At 53.4% G+C, this 18,435-nt stretch overlaps 1 protein-coding gene across 1 annotated transcript in view; it reads left to right on the plus strand.

The window, feature by feature from the left end:
* The first annotated feature begins 9,157 nt into the window (after positions 1 to 9,157).
* Positions 9,158 to 18,435, plus strand: part of Grid1 (glutamate ionotropic receptor delta type subunit 1) — a 731,950-nt gene continuing 722,672 nt past the window's right edge. The window contains exons 1-2 of the mRNA XM_032919192.1: positions 9,158 to 9,333; positions 11,544 to 11,699. Of these exons, the coding sequence (XP_032775083.1) occupies positions 9,255 to 9,333; positions 11,544 to 11,699 (235 nt within the window). The 5' untranslated portion in view covers positions 9,158 to 9,254. The remainder of the gene's footprint in view (positions 9,334 to 11,543; positions 11,700 to 18,435) is intronic.

Genomic DNA, 18,435 nt, shown 5'->3' on the forward strand with positions numbered 1-18,435 from the left:
ACTGGTGGGTGGCGTCAGCGAGGGCCAGTAGTCTTTTGACGCAGAGATGCTTGCATGATAGCACTGTGGAGGTACAGCTGGTTCTGGAGCAGGGGCTCATGAAGCCGCAAGCCTCTGGGCTAGCTCAGGGTCTTCCATGAGTAACTTCTCAAGGTCTTGGCATGATCAATGGCTTCTAAGACCCCGTCTGTTTTCTAGGTAGGAAGAAGAGAAAACCAGGAGGCACAGCCATTCATCCATCGAGTGCCCACGGCACTTTTATTCTTCATGATCAGAGCTTTGGCCAACATGGCATGGCCCTGAAAGACCCACAGAGCCGCCCCTGGTTGAAGGAAGATCTTGGCTGTGGTGTTTTGAGTTGTGGGGATGATGCTATTTTCCACATGTTCTAGACCAAAGGAGACCTTGAAGCAGGCTTTTTGAATAGAAAACAAAATGGCTTGCTACCTGGGAAGTAAGGTAGATTGCAGCCGGTCTCAGACACACCTGCTACCTGGTGGCTATGCCCAGCAGTCTCTTTTGTGACCCTTGTCTCCCTTGGCCTTGCGCCCCACACAGGCTGAGGGGAAGCAGTAAAGATCCAATGGTGGTTCCTCACTGAGGGATACTCCCTGCCTTTCCATCTACTTTATTGTCTTCCTACGAGGGCACTCATGGCTGATGCTTGGGGCATCTGCAGCCTGGACTCATATGGGACTGACCCTTCTAGGGAGCTGGGGTTTGTTTCCAGGCTTGGGTCCTGTGGACTACACTAAGTTGCTCTAGGTTTAGGCTGCTTCATTTTGTTAATTTACTGTAGCTTTGTTGTTAAATCATCGAACTTGAGATAACTTTTTTCTCTGTTGGTTGGGAAGCTGGGTAAAAGTCAGCGGGCCCCTCTCCTCCTCCTCCTCCTCCTCCTCCTCCTCCTCCTCCTCCTCCTCCTCCTCCTCCTCCTCCTCCTCCTCCTCCTTCTCCTCCTCCTCCCCTCCTCCTCCTCCTCCTCCTCCCCTCCTCCCTCCTCCTCCTCCTCCTCCTCCTCCTCCTCCTCCACCTTCTCCTCCCCTCCCCTCCTCCTCCTGGCTCTGGGCAATCAGGTTTTGCTCTTCTTGCTTCTGGTGGCTGCTGGAGTTCTTTGGCTCGTGGGTGCACCATCCTGGTCTCTGCCTCTGTAGAGACACAGGCTACACAGTGACACTCATTATTGTGTGTAGGGACATTTTGACAATTGAGTACAATCTCCGTATGTCCAGATACTTAACTTAAACCTGATGCCCCCCCCATCAGGATTATTTAACACATCCCAAGGGTTAGGGTGTGGAAATCTTTGGAGGGAACAGATGGTAGGGTTTGCTCCATTCTCGAACTTTCCTGCTGTGTGCTAACTGTGAAGTGGACACAAGAGCCCTGTTCTGACAAGGTCTTGTGTGGATCACTGGTGGGAGTGGATCCAGTGCCTGTGCTGTGGGTGCCTCTAGTGCTTAGGTTCTGACCCCTGACCTCTGAGGGGTACTTACCCCTTTCCCCTTTGTCTTTAATTTATCCTGACCCCGAAGCAGTTGTAGAGAACCTGGACCCTGGGCAAGTAATCACAACCCTGAGGAGGGTGAGGTTAGCTAGGACTACAAAGGGAGACCTTGTGTCCAAAAGCAAAGCAAAGTAAACAAACAAACAAACAAACAAACGGAACAGGAGAGCAACCCCAAGGTGTTCAACCTCAGCACCTCTGACCCGACCTTGTCTCATCCTACACTGAGAGACTTGAGGACTGCAAGGCCCAGGTCTGGCCTATAAAGGGTTAGACATGTGGCAGAGTCTCTGCCCCCGCCCAGATCCCCCTTACTCCCTCTTTTATGTCTCCATACCCAAATCCTGGGACCATCTCTATCTTCTGGTTCTCTCTGGACAGTTAGGACTTTGCCTGAGGTTGCCCAGGACTTCAGTGGTGGCCCAAGGTGGTTCTAAGTTCATGCTTCACCCGAAGGAGCCCTAGGGAGCCCTTCTTTCAAGTTGAGCTTACAAGGAGTGATCCTTGGAGGCAGCACCCCTCTATTCTCGGGTTTATGGGGTGCTAAATACACCTTGGCATCAAAACAGAAAAATCAATTACAATCAAGTTTTACAGTACAGAGCCTACTCCCGGAAATGGCCATGTTGAAGGCTGTGTCGAGTTGGAGGGCCTGGTGAGGTGCAGGGTGAGACAAGAATCTATGTGGACGCAGCCCACCCTGGATGCGCTGGGGCACAGATCTGAGGAGCTGCAGGCTTGGGCTGAGTCTGTTGCTGGGCTCCATCTGACAGGCTGTAGGAAGTGGGTGCACCTCCTGTAATTTTTAGCTGCATCTGGAACTTACACTGTGAAGGCTGACATCATCAGGAGCACCATTGTAGACAAGGAATAGGCTGGACCAAGGTCATCTGATCCCCAAGTTCCTACCTCACGTGTGGATACCTGCTGCTCACCCCTGGGGACAGCAGTGGACATATGAGTGTCAGAGAGCATTCTGTACAGAGGCAAGATGGGAAGATTTCCCACGAGTTTCCTGGTAGCCAGGCAGCCAAAGGTCTTTTCCTCCTGTTAGGACTCTCTGAAAAAACATTTATATTTTTTATTTACTGTGTGTATACTATGTGGATGCAGGTGTGCTTGGCGGCCACAAGAGGGCAGCAGATGCCTAAGAGCTGAGTTTAGCTAGTTGTAAGCGGCAGAACATGGGTACTGGGAACCTTCTGGAAGAAGGGTGAGTGTTCTTATCATTGAACCATCTTTCTAGATCTGTTTGGATTCTTTTATAGGTCAGGGGACCCCTGACTTCCCTAGGATGCCCACTGAAGATACCATGGTTGACTCGTCTTTGCAGCAAAATGGCCACCCAGCGTGCCTGCTCTGTAGATATGTATGTAGGAAGGGCATGTCTGGCTTCTGCATCACCCACCAGCACCATTCTGGCAACCTCCAGCCTAGCGCCCTCCAATCTGTGCTTTCATATCGTGAGGTTCTTTTCCTGGCTTTTCTTCCCTTCCCTTCCTGTCTAGAACACACGGTGACATTCTAAACTCCAGTCACCCTTTCAGCTTAGGATTTGTCAATGTTCCGGGCAGCTGCACGAGGAGCCCTGAGCAGCAGTGAGGAGGACTGAGCTCTGGGGCATTCTCTGTCTTGGCTTGGCTGGGCCACGCCTGATGAGGGTGCTGGGGCCAGAGTTGGCTCTGAAGTAGATAGACAGGCTAGGGTTCAGGTCTCTGACACTTAGTCCTGCCAACCACGTAGGGATGGGACAGTGGTCCCCAAGGTTTAAAAAGACAGGGATGTAGATGCCGGGCTGGTGGAATAGAGTGGAGAACCTGTGCTAGGCACCACGGCTGGGAGGCCGGAGAGTCAGCAAGTAACTGGGATGGGGCAGGGCCGACCTTTGTGCTTAGAGCGCCTGCCTCTCATGGCTGTGGCTTGAAAGGTCTGAGTGGCAGCAGGAGACCCCGTACTCATGCATTGTTGGGTCTGGGTGTCTGCAGACTCCCTGAGCTTACAGACTACAGAGCCTTGGATGGGAAGGACGAAAACACTGCTCCTCCAAAGGCCTCAGGCTGATGTGACAGCCAGAATGGTGTGTCTGTGTGTGTGTGTGTGTGTGTGTGTGTGTGTGTGTGTGTGTGTGTGTGTCAGGTCATGCCTGTCCCAGAGTGTTTTTGTGGGAGCGTCAGATGGCCTGAGTTGTGGTTTGACTCTGACGCCCTTCCAGCCCAGAGCACCCTTTCCTGATCAGAGCCAACGCTCTAGCCTGCTTTTTCAAAGGAGGCAATTTTTCCACAAGTAACTTTTTGTAGTGGTTGGTTCTAATCGCACTGAGCCTCCTGTCCTGTATACGGGAGTAAATAAAAGGAGGTCTTTTCCTTACAAAGAGGAGGTGCTCCTGCCTGGGTATGATCACACATGGAGTGACCTTTTTTTCTTCTCATTGGCCTGTGGCATGTGGCTCCTGGGCTGCCAGCCATGGTGGTGGCTGTACTATTGACAGTGCCCTCAGAAGTGCAGGTAGGAGTCAGGCCAGCAGGTCCTGCCCTGGTGACTCAGCAGGGGAGACTATATCCTCAGCTGCACTTTCTCCAGCCACACTCTCCTCCTCCATAAAACCAAAGACGAAATCAATGAAGCTTCCAATCATGGAATAAGCGAGACGAGAGATTGCTGGCCTGGGAAATTTGAAAGCAAAAACTCAAGAGAACGACCAAGAGGGAAAGCAAACTAAAAAAATAAAGTCATATAAAGGATGATCAAATAGATATAAGTACTAAAAATGAGATGAGAGAGGTTGGCAAAGGAGACAAAGCAGAGCCGGGCCATTGTCATTCAACAAATGTGTCTGATGGCTGCTGAGGGGACAGAGGAAATAAGCAATAAGGGAGTGTGTTAAAGAAGGAGGAGGAAGGGGAGGAAGAGGAAGAGGAGGAGGAGGAAGGAGAGGAGGAAGAGTAAGAGGAAGAAGAGAAGGAAGAGGAGGAAGAGGAAGAGGAGAGGAGAAGAGGAGGAAGAGGAGGAAGAGGAGGAAGAGGAAGAGGAAGAGAAGGAAGAGGAGGAAGAGGAGGAAGAGGAAGAAGAGAAAGAGGAGGAGGAGGAAGAGGAGGAGGAGGAAGAGGAGGAGGAGGAGGAAGAGAAAGAGAAGGAAGAGGAGGAGGAGGAGGGCGGGAGAGAGAGGAGGAGGAGGAGGACGGAAGAGGAGGAAGAGGAAGAGGAGGAAAGAGGAGGAAGAGGAGGAAGAGGAGGAGAGGAGAGAAGAGGAGGAAGAGGAAGAGGAAGAGGAGGAGGAGGAGGAGAAGGAGGAAGAGGAGGAAGAGAAGGAAGAGGAGGAAGAGGAGAAGAAAAAGGGAAGAGGAAGGGGAAGGGGGAAGAGGAAGAGGAAGAAGAGAAGGAAGAGGAGGAAGAGGAGGAAGAGGAAGAGGAAGAAGAGAAGGAAGAGGAGGAAGAGGAGGAAGAGGAAGAAGAAGAGGAGGAGGAAGAAGAAGAGGAGGAGGAGGAGGAGGAGGAAGAGGAGGAGAGGAGGAGGAGGAGGAGGAGGAAAGAAGAGGAGGAAGAGGAGGAGGAGGAAGAGGAAGAGGAAGAGGAGGAGGAAGAGGAAGAGGAGGAGGAAGAGGAGGAGGAGGAAGAGGAGGAGGAAGAGGAGGAGGAAGAGGAAGAAGAGAAGGAGGAGGAAGAGGAGGAGGGAAGGAGGAGGAGGAAGAGGAGGAGTAAGAGAAGGAGGAGGAAGAGGAGGAAGAGAAGGAGGGAGAGGAGGAGAAGGCAGAGGAGGAGGAAGAGGAGGAGTCATCGTTGTCATCTGGGGGCACACCCCAGTAGCCTGCACAGTGGGAAGCTGGGTAGGGAGGCAGTGGGTCTCCTGGGCTCATGTCTACCAGTGAGCAGGTTCCTTGGAGCCTGTGGGTAGTGAGCACTCTTTCCTAGATGACAGCTGACCCCTACACGGCTTGGCTTGGGTCTCTGCCTAAACTCTTCCACGTGCACACAAGGGAGCTAAGCTTCCAGAGTCAAAGCTGTAGACTTCCTTGGGGTAGCACCCTTTTGTCTGCCAGCTGCACCCTTCCTGCAAGTCTGGCTGGACTGGCAGCCCTGCTGTGGGGAGAAAGGCGGATAGTCGATAGTCTGGACAGCTCCCCAGGTGAGCTCATCCTAGGGTTCTGGGGCTGATCAGGTGGTGGCTCTCCTTGGGCCGGAGGTTCCTCAGACCTGCCAGGGGTGACAGGTCACAGGAAGGTGACAGGTGTCCTTTCCTTGACCCAGTTATTGGCTGGAATGAGAGTAGTGATGGAGAAAGGTGATTTGTGTTTCAAGAGTGACAATCACAATGGTTGTGTCTTCCAAATGGCCTCTCTCTTTGCCTGGGAATTTTATCTGTATTGCTGGTTGCAAACTGCTGGCTCCCAGGACAGGCCTGATGACTAAAACCCTCTTCAGTGTCCTTGCATGTAAACGGCTACCCCCTAGGAAGGACCAGGGGGGCTGAACATAGGTCTTCATGCTAAATAACTGTAGTTAGAACCAGCGAACTGAAGAGCCCTTTCAAAGGCAATTCCTGGGGTTGGCTGAGCTACAACTAAAGGGTTGGATTGATTGACTCATTCTTGATCTCCATAAACACAGTAGTGACGGAAGACCCAAGAAGACTGAGTTCTGGTTCTCCCAACAACTCATCCCATGTCTTGGGCAAATCCAATCTTTTGTGTGCAACGTCTTTCCCTCTTTGCAATGGGCATGTGTCCTGGGGCCTAGACACTGTTAGCTTGTCTTTGCTCTCTAGGTTATTACCGGATGGTGAGCTTGTGCTGTATTTCCTGAGTTTAACAAACCTGATTTTGCCAGGCATAGTGGCACATGCCTTTAATCCTAGTACCCAGGACGCAGAGGTAGGCAGATCTCTGTGTGAGGCTAGCCTGGTCTACAAAGCATACTCCAGGACAGCCAGGGCTACATAGATTGGAGGCTCTAAGGGGTGACCACATCACACTCACCACCTTTTCACCATGGAGTCAGTCTCCACAAAAAACAAATATTTGTTCTCTCTCAAAAACAAAACAATAGTCAATAATAAATAATAAAGTCAATAATAAATAGAAAAAAAACACTTGATCTTGACTTAGGAGTTTTGCAGCCTCAGATATGGTTAGGGCTTGTCAAGGCTGGGCTCAGCTAGAAACAAAGGTTGGGTGGGCAAAGCCCCAGGCCTGCCTGCTGGGAGCTGCCAATCAGAACTTCATGCAACAGAGACTAGACCGCAATCATCCTGCTGAGAGATGGCTAAGCTTTGGTCTCTTGTGATCTCTGGACTTCTCTAGAAGTAAGAGTTGTGCAGAATTCCCCTAATGGCGGGGATGGAGTGTGCAGGACCTTCTAGTTTGGCCTGCCTGTGTGGAGTGCTCTGTGGATCAGTTTCACAGACCCAGCTTCTCTGGATTACCCGCCGATGGCCGATGGCCGATGACTCAGTAGCCCCGGGGTTTGGAGGCAAGGAGTGCCCAGCTCAGAAGGGAAGGTTTCTCCTGGCTAAAAATTTTCAGGGGCTCCAACTTGAGGTGTGACCTGCAGGTCTCAAACTAGAGTGGCTCCATCATCCAGATTAGGATTGGATGGTGTGCTTGTGTTTACCGTAACACTTACCGTCTTCCCACCATGGAGTCAGTACCCACGGGAACCACACTGGTAAATCCCGAGGCTGAAGAGACTTTATTTCCCACCTCCCACAACATTTCAGCCAGGGAACGGGGGATCTTTGCAGGGCTGAAAGACTGGAGACATGGGGATTTTGGATCCGCTAGATAGGCATTTCCCCCTTCCACCGCAGGGTTCTGAGGTATGTTTCTTGAAAAGGTGAGTTCTGTAGGGCTACACTTAGTTCTGCGGCCCAGCCTCCTTCCCACCTGCAGACATGCATGCCCCTTCATCGCAGAACAGTGCTCCTTGATGTCGCACAGTCCCGTTATCCCTCTGGTCAGCTGAGACACTGCCTAACAGCTTCCAGCCCCCCTCCCCCTCCCCGCCTCTCTGCACAGCCTCCTCGCCAACCCTTTAAAAGCAGAATTTGCCAGTGACAACTCAGTGGCTGGCGGCTTGACACACACACACACAAATGCACTGCTCCCCACACAATCCTCTCTTCCCTTCCTGTCTTGGCTCGCTAGCAGCACCGAATGCCTGCAAGCCTCTCCTCCCCTAGTAGCCTTTGGAAACGCTCTTCTCCTTCCTGTCTTTCTCATTCAGGCTAGGTCAGGGTCCAGGCCCAAAGCTCCTCAACTGCCCTCTCCACATCTATTCGTGACCTGTATGGGTGTCTACCTTTCCCACGGTGCTGGGAGCTTTAGGCAAAGCCGCAGCAGAGCCTATCTTGGTCCTTTGAACCAGTGCTCATCTAGGCGCCCAGTTCTGCCAGGCTCAGCTGGACCCAGGGAATCAGAATCCTGGAGGGCTCAACTGTTGTTTTCCCTGAAATCTTGGGTGTGTTAAGTGGAGCCTCGGCCAACTAGGACCTGGGGGAGAGGATTGTGAGCCCGGATTGCGAGTTCCCTTACCCCCACCCCCCATTCTCAGCAGCTTCACGGTGGTGGTCGGCCAGAATCAGGGAACCCGAAGGCGGAGGGAGCCCGGCTCTGCTACCGCGGCTGGGAGCGGGCTCTCTTCCCGGGCTCGCGCTAGAAGACTTCGTGCAGGTCGCTGTCTGAGAGCGACGGCCGCTTGGAAGGCTCCTCACGTCCAGGCGCCGCGGTCACGGCTGCGCCGGTTTCCGGCCATGAATTGGGCTTCAGAGTCGGAGCCTCCTGCCCGGCTCCGGGCTCAGTGCACCGCCCCGGGGGCGGGGGATGGACGCCCGCCGAAGTCTGCCCGGACAGCCAGGGTTCGAGCCCGCCGCCTGCCCTCTAAGCATCCCGGTGCCTGGCTCGGTGCCCCAGGCTGTGGTCTTTCCGCAGGCTGCTAGAGTTGGGGGTCGGGTTCCGAGAGCGGCTGTCCTTTCTGGCCACCGGCAGGACTGCAGAATCTCCGCTGAAGTCCCCCAGCGCCAGCGAGTTCCGAGCTCCCCCTCCCCGAGGGTTGTCGATGGCTGTGCCTCCTCCGTTTCTCCTGCGAACCCGGAGGCCAGGCCCACACGGCCAAGCCTAGACTTGCTTCAGACCGGCCAGGTCCCCTCCGTGGTGCCGTCCTCGTAGCATCCCCCGGTCGGGAGCGCGGAGTACCGGGCGCCCCCTCCGTGCAACGAGCGGGCGAGCGGCGCGCGGCTAGGCTAAGGCTCCGCAGTCACGTGGTGGAGAGGAGGGCGGAGGGGAGGGAGGGGGGGGGGAGGGGAGGGGGAGCGCCGCCGAGGGGGAGGGGGAGGGGAGGGGGCGTCCTCCGCAGTTCGCTCCTCGCCTGGGCTCAGACACACAGCCAGCCCGGAGCCGCCGCGCGGGCCGGGCCGCCGCCGCCTCTGCCTCTGCCGCCCCCAGAGCCGCTTAAGCCGCTGGAAGCGCCGCCGCCACAGCCGCGGGCCGCCCCGCCGCGCCGGCCTGTGCTCGGGCTGCGAGCGCCGCCGCAACCGCAACCAGAGCCGGCGCGGGAGCCTGAGAGCGCTGGGCTGGGCTGGGCTGGGTTGGGGCGGGCGCAGGGCGCAGGGGCGGGAGCGCGGGGGGAAGACGCACGGGCGGGCTCAGCTCTCCCGGGAGCGGCCTGGGACTGCACCGGACCGGCGCCTCCCCCGCTCCGCGCTGCCCTCGGCCTCGCCCCCGGCCCGGGCGGATGAGCCGCGCGCCCGGGGGACATGGAAGCGCTGACGCTGTGGCTTCTTCCCTGGATATGCCAGTGCGTTACGGTGCGGGCCGACTCCATCATCCACATCGGTGAGCTCGGAGGGCAGACGGGCCGAGGCTGGGCGGGGGCCACCTAATAGAGCCAGTGATGCGCGGAGTCCAAACTTAGCGGTTCCCCGGGCCGAGGGGCTCGGTAGTCGGTATTCCCCCGAAGGCCCGCGCCGCCCCGCGGAGGAGCTGTGCTCTGGCCGCTCGGCGCTCCTGCGGGCACCTCGCTACTCCCCGGGGCTCCTGTCAGTGCGCGGGGCCCCGCGGCCTCTGCCGACACTTAGGGCCGCGGCTGCGGGGAACCTGGGGATAGACCCTTGTCGAGGTGCGTGCCCCTGGCGGGGCCGTCGGTGGGCTGGACCCCTCGGCACAGCTTGAACGTTGGGGCCAGGGTCGGACAGGGCTTGGGGCTAGCTAAGTTGGCAGGGCAAGATCAAAGAGGCCAGAGCGGAGCCATGTGTGTCTGGATGGGTGCTGTCAGCGTGCCAGTGTGTATGCACCTGGCACGGCGTTGGTGTCACTGTGAGAGGGCGTTGGGGTGTGCGGGGCCATCTGAGCCTTAGTGCGACTGTCGCGTTCTGTCAGCCTGTTAGAGTGGACACAGTGCTTGCCCGTTTCCCGGTGTGTGTCTGTGTAGCTTTCTGTGTGGGGGTGTGTGTGTGTGTATCTGGTTGTGGCAACTGCAGCCCAATCCTGGACAGTCCTAGAGTTTCTGCCTGATCTAAGTCTTGGGGCCAACATACAGTGTGGTTGGTAGGGGTGGACGGAAGGAGCAGTGGGGTGGGGGGCGCTGAGCAGGAAGAGATGGATGGAGAGGAAGAAGAGGAAAAGCAGAGGAAGGGGCGATCAGAGAAGGGGTAGTGATCAGGAGTTTAGAGTACAATGGCTGAGATCTCGAGAAGTTGGGCCCGGTTGGGGGACCAAGAGCGGTCGCTTTCGGGGAGCCCCTCTGCAGTCGCCTTTCCGGAAGTTGGGAAAGACCAGCTAACACGGATAAACTGGGGGTTGGGAGGTGTGAGAAAACGTGGCTGATGTTACCCGCGGGGCAGAAGGTGGAGGGGGTGACAGGGACAGAGTCTCGACTCTAAGGGCTGCAGCTCCCCTCCGGTGTCGGTGCCGGGCTAGGATCCAAACGTGCTTCCCGCCCTGGAGCCGGAGTGGGTCTCACGGTCAGCATTGCGGCTCCAGTATAGTGAGGAATTCGGGAGCGAGTCCTTCTCCTACCCAGCTCTTGGCTCCAGGGCAATTAGAAGGCCAAGCAATAGGACCTTGGCAAGGACCCTCGGCGCCTAGCAAGGGGGCTGTGGGAGGGGGGGAGCGCAGTGAGGACCCCAGAGCAGCAGTCCAACTGATCTCCGCTATAAGGGCAGGGTCAGTGAAGCTGTTCGTGCCTTTAGAAGGGCCATTCAAGAGTGGTTTCTTCTGGGACTCTCCAGTCTTGCTAGATCAGAATGTCTAGGGGTTTAGGATATAGCCCCACCCCTTCCATACATACAGGAAGAGGAAGTGAGAAACGAAGAGCAGAGGCAAGCAGGCCTGGTAGCATCTTGACCATACAAGATGCTGGCTATCAATGCCTTCTGCTTAGAGAAAAAGCTCTTGGTGCAGGAGAGCCGGCTGCGACCATCTTCTCACTTCTGCATTCAGCAGGGAACGCGAAGGGGAAAAAGCCATCAATCCATCCTGGAATTGGGATAGGGGACTTTACCATTTTGGAGCCTTCACTCTGGTTCCTGGGATGGGATTTATGGGACCTCAGCAGGTGCATCTGAGTCGAGGCTACCTCAGCCTCTTACTGTATGGGTCCTGACTGGAACATGTGGTGCTTTGCCTCTGAAGCACATATAACCTGATGGTAGCATGTGGGATATGCATGTGTAACTCCTGTCAGCCGTGCATGTGTATGATGTGGGGAGGGGAGCACGCCCTGTTTGGGTTATGGTGGGAGATCTTTAAACTACCCAATCAACAATCAGCACACGATGTTGAACTGAGGCTGGTGCCTCATGTCTGTAATCTCACTACTTGGGAAGGCTGAGACATGAAGAATCACCATGACTTCAAGGCAGCTAGGGGCACAGAAGGAGAACCTGTCTCAGAAAAAAACATTATAAACTCAACCAAACCAAAGTGTAGCTCAGTCCTCCCACCAATTGGTACCTAGTACTCCAAGCAGTGGCCTGATCCTAGGGCTAAAGGAAGATGGGAAGGGTTCCTCTCCAGGCCTGGTCTTAACCCCTCTTCTTCCTCAGGTGCCATCTTCGAGGAGAACGCAGCCAAGGACGACAGGGTGTTCCAGTTGGCTGTATCAGACTTGAGCCTCAATGATGACATCCTGCAGAGTGAGAAGATCACCTACTCCATCAAGGTCATTGAGGCCAATAATCCGTTCCAGGCGGTGCAGGAAGGTGAGTGGTCATTGAGCCCATGCATGAGTCATTAAGCTGCAGGCAGTGAGGCCTTGCAGCAGTGGGTCCAGGTAGGGTTGCTACCAATCCGTTGTACAGAGTCTCCTGGGCGCTCAGTCGGCTGCTATGTCGGGCATGGTGGTGTGTCCTCCCAGGCCTTGCAAGGTAGGGCGTCTTGGTGCTGTCTGGGCAAGCAGAGAGCCTCTACGCACCGCAAACGGCTCTCCTGGCAGGACTGTGCGGCTTCTTTCGGGCCAGGTGATGCGCGTGTGCGCTCTGCGCCGCCACCGAGCAGGCGTGTGGTTCAGGGCGGTCTTTGTTTCTCGCGTGTTTGTGGGTGGGTGTGTCTTCGTGTCGGGTTCCCGTTGTCGCGTGCACGTCCCCAGAAGCCTCTTGTGTCCTGTAGCCCACGGGAGCTCGGAGCTCAGAGCTCTTCCTGTGTGTCCTGTCTGTAGCACAGCCTGACCGGCGCTCGGTTGCACACTCTGTGGGTCCTAGAGGCTTCTGCCCCTCGGGTCCTCCGCTTCTCTCTGCCTCTCTCTACTGTGTTTGGAACTGTCTTTGCTTGTGCCTGCGCGGTGGACCTAGGAGACATTGCCGCCTGGACCGGAGGTGGGCGCTGTTTGCTCAGGAAAAGAGCCTAGCTGGACTAGGTCTGATGGCAGAAAAATACTAGCTGTCCAGGGCAGCAGTCTTTCCCCGCAGATAGCTCGCTTAGGAATCGCGGAGGCAGGGGCAACAGGTGGGCAGCCGGTGAGGCCACCACTTTTTGCTGGCTTCCTCTGGCACCATATTTGCATATGTGCAGGTAAAACACACATACATTAAGTAATGGTAGCTGCTGCTTTTAGCATTGGCAGATGCCCGTTGTCTGATGCCTTCTGACACATCAGTGACAGCAGCCCCTTTCCTTTCTTCCTTTCCTTCCTGTGCATCCTCCACACCCACTCTGCTGGCTGCTCTTGAAATGTCCCCTCTCTCATGGATGCTGATTTCCGATCAAGGTCCTGGCAGGTACCTGCTCAACCATTCTTTTCCCCCCTCCCCTTTGTCTTGTTTACCACAAGCAAGGCTCCCTGTGGATCTAGTGCCCCGATACAGTCAGAAGCATAGCATGTAGGGACTTCTTTCCAGAACTGGCGGGGCTTCAGGGCAGGGAGCTCGGCTGTCAGTTTCTCCTTGGCTTGCTGGGCCTAGGGTCTTCCTGTTGCTGTGGGTTATAAAGGATTCTATACTGCCTACTAGTCTCCTGGTAATCGCCAAGGATTGGGTGAGCCACCCATGGATATAGTCTACAGTGCTAGAATCCTCACACAGCATGGAGGGCCTCTGAGGGCCTACTAGTTTTAACTCCAGCAAAGGACAAAAAGGTGGCCAGCTATTGGGGAGGGACTGCCTGACTGTAAGCTCAAAGGGTGGAGGGTGTCTTAATGGCTCAACTCTTCAGTCTCAAGTGCTGAATGGTGGTGGTGGGTAGGGTGAGGCTGGTGTTGTTTTCTTATGAGAACTTCTGGGGCTAGTGTGGTGGCTCGGTAGTTTAAAACACTTCCCACTCTTGAAGAGGACCCTGGTTTGATTCCCGCCACCCATACGGTATCTTACGGCTTCAGTTCTGGGAGTATATGACACCCTCTTCTGGCCTCTGCTGGTACCTGAGGAAATGTGGTACAGTTATGTACGTCCAGGCAAAGTACACAGAAACAAAATGCTGCTCCCGGTGCTGGGAGATGTCTGTTGTCTTATGTCCTCCGAAGAAGAGTCATGGGGGAGTGCCTGTCCTTCTTATGTGGCCACATCCCACAACTGTCTCTAGATGACGTCTGACCTCAGACATTTTCGTGGATGTGTTCCTTGGAGACCTCCGTCTGTGGCCTATATCAGATAGCACACCTCTATTGTGGGCGTGGCTTCTGACCACTCTCTCCAAGGTGTCAGCCATCCTTTACTCCTTCATTTTGGCCCTGAAGGAAGCACAGCTTTCTCTACCAGGGACTGAAGGCGACAAGTCTTACACAGGGTTATAACCAGAGGCAGGACGCTCACATGGATGAACTGTGCAGGTGGCTTCCTGGAGAGGTCACCTCTGCTGAAAGGAGAGGCCATCCCACAGCTCCAGGTGATCTGTGCCTTGTGGGTGGGAAAAGTCCTAGTATTGTAGATGCACCTTTTCTTGAAGATTTTAAGAGACGCTCCGTGGGGCTGGAGAGATGGCTCAGCGGTTAAGAGCACTGGCTGCTCTTCCAGAGGTCCTGAGTTCAAATCCCAGCAACCACACGGTGGCTCACAACCATCTGTAATGGGATCCGATGCCCTCTTCTGGTGTGTCTGAAGAGGGGTACTCATATACATAAAACAAATAAATCTTTAAAAAAGAAAACAGTGTACTCTTCCTCACATCAGTATACTCCACCCTCACATAATAAGGGGCTACTCTGGGGACCCAGACAAAGCTTCCTTTAGAGAAAGAGAGAGAGAGAGAGAGAGAGAGAGAGAGAGAGAGAGAGAGAGAGAGAGAGAGAGAGAGTGTGAGTGTGTGTGGGTCTGCTCTTCAGTTTGAAAATATAACTTTGGCGGTGTTTTTGAGGCAGGGTTTTGCTCTGTACCTCAGGTTCCTCTTTCACTTCATCCTCCTGAGTGCTGGCATCAGAGGGCAGCCTTATTCCAGCACCACGCGTGGTTCTTATATCTGGTCTTTAATTTGCCAACCAACAGAACAATTTTTTTTTTGGTTCTTTTTTTCGGAGCTGGGGACCGAACCCAGGGCCTTGCACTTCCTAGGCAACGCTCTACCACTGAGCTAAATCCCCAACCCCCCAACAGAACAATTTAAACAACAAACAAAGCATAGCGAGATGCCATTTGACCTTCAAGCCCCAAGTGCAACCTTTTCCTAGGGATAAAGTCTCCAGCCAGTGCCTTTAACTTGTTTAGGTATTGGTTTGTTTGTTTGTTTTTTAAACTGCTATTAGTTTCCTTTTTTTGTGTAACTGGAAAAATGTCTCAGTCTCTAAGAATGGCAAGACGACCGTCTCAGAAGGGTCTGGGAGTGTTTCTGCACATCTGGAACGAGTGGGTTAGATACTGAGGCTTGGCAGTTTCTAGGTAAAGAACCCTAGTCAGGGCCTGTTGCTAGTTTGGTGTGTGGTGGTTAAAGCTGGTACACACTTTCGACCTCGGGGGTGGGATGGGCTGAAATCTACCTTGTTATCCATTCCATGACTGCCTAGCTCCTGGTGCCTAGAAGGGAAGGGAGGAGCTATCCCTGGAGGCCCTGGGAAAAGCAGAGCATTGCTTAGCGGGCCCCCTCCCCCTTGACCTCGTGCTGGTGGAGCAAGGATTCTGCTCACTGGGTCTCCTTTCTTGGCTGTGTTCTATGGGGTACTTGTCTGCCCAGTAGCTGGCTCTAGCTGGATGGCTAGCCCAGCCTTTTCTCCTGAGCATGGACATTTACTGTAAAAGACATTATTTGGGGGATGCAAGGGCGTACTGGGATTCAGTCTTTACCCTAGGGAGAACAAGTGCCCAGTGTGCCCCAAGCAAGGGGTCTGGGGTTGGAGTGATGCTTTGTCGTGATTTGAGAGGCAGCATCATGACCCAGGGTGGTGGTGGCGCTTATTGCTGGAGTCCAAAGAAATCTAGCAGAGAGCCTGCCTCCCTCATTGCACGGCCTGGGGAGTCTTGGTCCTGTGCTGAGCTTCTGCTTCTAGATCTGTTAAGCGGGAATAATTGTATTGCTGCCTCTTGGGACCATTGGAAGGATTAAATGAGATGAGACGCGTATAAATTGCCTGCATAAGGCCCGAGGTTGGTGTTCAGTAAACATTAATTCCCTCCCTATTCCCTGACCCAGCTATGACTTTTCCTCAGCGTCTCTTAGGGCTGTTGATGCTTTCAGCCACCTAGTTCCTTAAGCAGGTGAATTCCCTAAATGACCTTTTGTTTTTAGTTTTTACCCCCAACCCCCTAAAGCTCTAAAAGGAATGCATTGCTACAATGAACACATGCTACTTTAAAATGTGAGAGAGAAAGAGGCCAGTGCGGGCTTCGTGCATAAAACACAGAAGGCACAGAAAACAGCAAGAAGCAGAGCAACCCCCACCCACCCCTGAACTCTACTGAGCTATTTCCTTCTAGTCTTTTTCCTGCCACTGTGCCTTGTGAATGAAGAGGGCTCCCATCCTGCTCCATGCGCTACATTACTGACTTTTTCCTGAAGCTTCCATGAACTAATTCTAAGCATTACTGTTTATACTGCCTGCAAGTGTTTCCTGATATGCATGGTCAGCCATTCATTCATTCATTCATTCATTCATTCATTCAAGCCATCATTCGTGCTGAGATATACATTCTTAAGTATTTCTGAAGAAAACAGGAACCTTAATTTGGATGTTCTGGCCCTAAGATTTATACCTGTGATTTCCCCAGGTACAAACTCCGTCCAAACACTGTCTTTTAGGATAGTGTAGAGAATATGTATTTTCTGAGGGTCTAAAATGAATAACACAGGACAGTTAAGGCTCTACAATGTTGCATCTTTGATTGGTAAAGTTTGCATTAACAAGTATGAAAACGTGTGTTCTACAAGACGAGTATAAGAAGAGATGCTAATGCATTGAAAAAGTCACACTGTTTTTCAGTGCCTGCTCAAGCTGCAGATTATGTAAATCCGTAAAAGAACGGGCTGAACGCGAGTCTCCTTTCACAAAATCACCTTTTACTGTGAGTAAAAGATGAGAGCCGTTAGATGTATCTGTCACATCAAGAAAGGATATGGGCTTAAGGGAGAGGCAGGGAAAAGAAAAGTACACAATAGTCTTTAGTTACCAGAAGCACACGAGTATTTTAGGAAGGTAAAGGGGGCTGGAGATGTAACTCAGTTGGCAGAGTGCTTGTCTAGAATGCCGGAGCCCGGCTTTAACCCTCAGACCACACAAACCAGGTGTGGTGAGCATACCTGGAATCGCAGCACTTGGGAGGTAAGAGCGAGGTCAGAAGTTTAAGCTTATCTTCAGCTACAAAGCCAGTTTGATACCAGCCTGGGCTACATGAGACTTTGTTTCAAAAAAGAAGAGGTACCTTTGGGGGAGACGAAGTAAAGAGAGGGAATGTTGTAGAGTGCTCACCTGCTATGCGTGACACCAGGAGCCCAGTGCTTAACACCACGTACAGAAACTAAAGAGGCTAAGATTACCTAAGTATAGTTTATTGTTGGTGGGATGAAGAAATACGATTTAAAAAAATTCAGGAGGTGCATAGGTAGCCAGTTCTGAAGGTCTGGTCAGCTTACCATGTTCACCTTCCTGGTGGGCACCCTGACCCTCACTTGCCACACTGTTATTATTGAGTTTGGTGAAGGTTCTCTCTCTCTCTCTCTCCCTCCCCCACTTTGTCCTCTTTTAATTCTACTCAGAATTACAGGTTCCTCTGAGGCCACATCTGGCACCCCCTTTGGGGGTGTCTTCTTCAAGATGCTGGAGACATTGCCAGGGTCTCCGAGTGAGTGTGACATATACACCATCAGAAAGGTGTCTCTAGTGCCTGATTTGGACTCACTGGGCCTGATCCATCCGGAGCCTGATTTGGACACAGCGGGCTAAGGCCCAGGTGTTGGCACGGATGGTACCTTATGGTTACCCTGGGACAGAATTGTGTCCTTGCCTTTTCTGCTCCCCCAGTCTGCTTCTTCCTTAGCTCTGGGCTCCATGATTCTTCTTTAATACTAACAATACCGAGCCAGGTTTTTTTCACATGATGTCATCTGACCCCACCTCTCTCTTCTGGGGATAATTGAGAGTGACATCCCTATTTTAAGGTTAGCTGACTTGAACACTTAATTCTATCAATAGCCTATCTTCTCGTGTGCCACAAAGCCAATAAAGTCCCAGTATCGGGGCCTAGGACCCGAGCGACTTTGAGCCACTAGTGTGCAGCCCCTGTTAGTGTGCAGCTGCTGTGTGTCTGTCCGTTATGGCCAGAGCACGTTGCCAGTCTCTACTTCCTTTTCATTTTGGGGTGCATGGCTGGGCTTTCATCCTGTAGAAGTGTTCCGAGGTATCACCTACAGACTGGTGTGTTCCTCTACCTATGTCCTCCCCCGTGGTCCGGCCTGGCAAGCGACTCCCCTTCTGGGCCTGGAGGCTGTTGCACATAGGGAATTGCATGGAAGAACCTTCTCTCGGACTGACCACACTGGCTGCTACTCAGGTCCCAGCTTCCTTTTCTGCCCAGGAAAGCTCCTCCTCCCCATCCCATCTTCCCCTCTGTCTATCTAAAGCCTACTGTGGTCAGTCTTGCTTTGGTTCCTGAGCCTAGAAGGAGATGCTTTTCCTGGTCCCTCGGCAGTGCTACCAGTGGCTCTTCAAGATGCGTGCCAAGCCTGCAGGTGCACAGGGTTCCTTTCTAGAGTCTGGCTAGGTACCAGGAACTGTGTAACCTCCTCTCTGGGTTTCCCACTGGCTTTCCTTCGGTTTTTCTCCCAGGCTTCAGGGTTCTTTCCCAGTGATCACCAGGATCATTTCAGTGCATGTGCACACACGTACGGGCCGGTGTACTGTGAGCACACACGTCTAAATGCATATATGTGAGTCCATACGCTTTCTCATTTTTATAGGCTGTGTGGCTGCCCCATTCATCTCCTCATGCTTTGGGGTTAGACTCTCATAAGTTTCTACACCTGTTCTGCCCTCCAGATTGGCATGCGAGGCTTACGGGACAGCCAGCCCGAGGGTGTCTAATG

The sequence above is a fragment of the Rattus rattus genome, chromosome 13 (assembly GCF_011064425.1).
Source record: "Rattus rattus isolate New Zealand chromosome 13, Rrattus_CSIRO_v1, whole genome shotgun sequence".
NCBI lineage: Eukaryota > Metazoa > Chordata > Mammalia > Rodentia > Muridae > Rattus > Rattus rattus.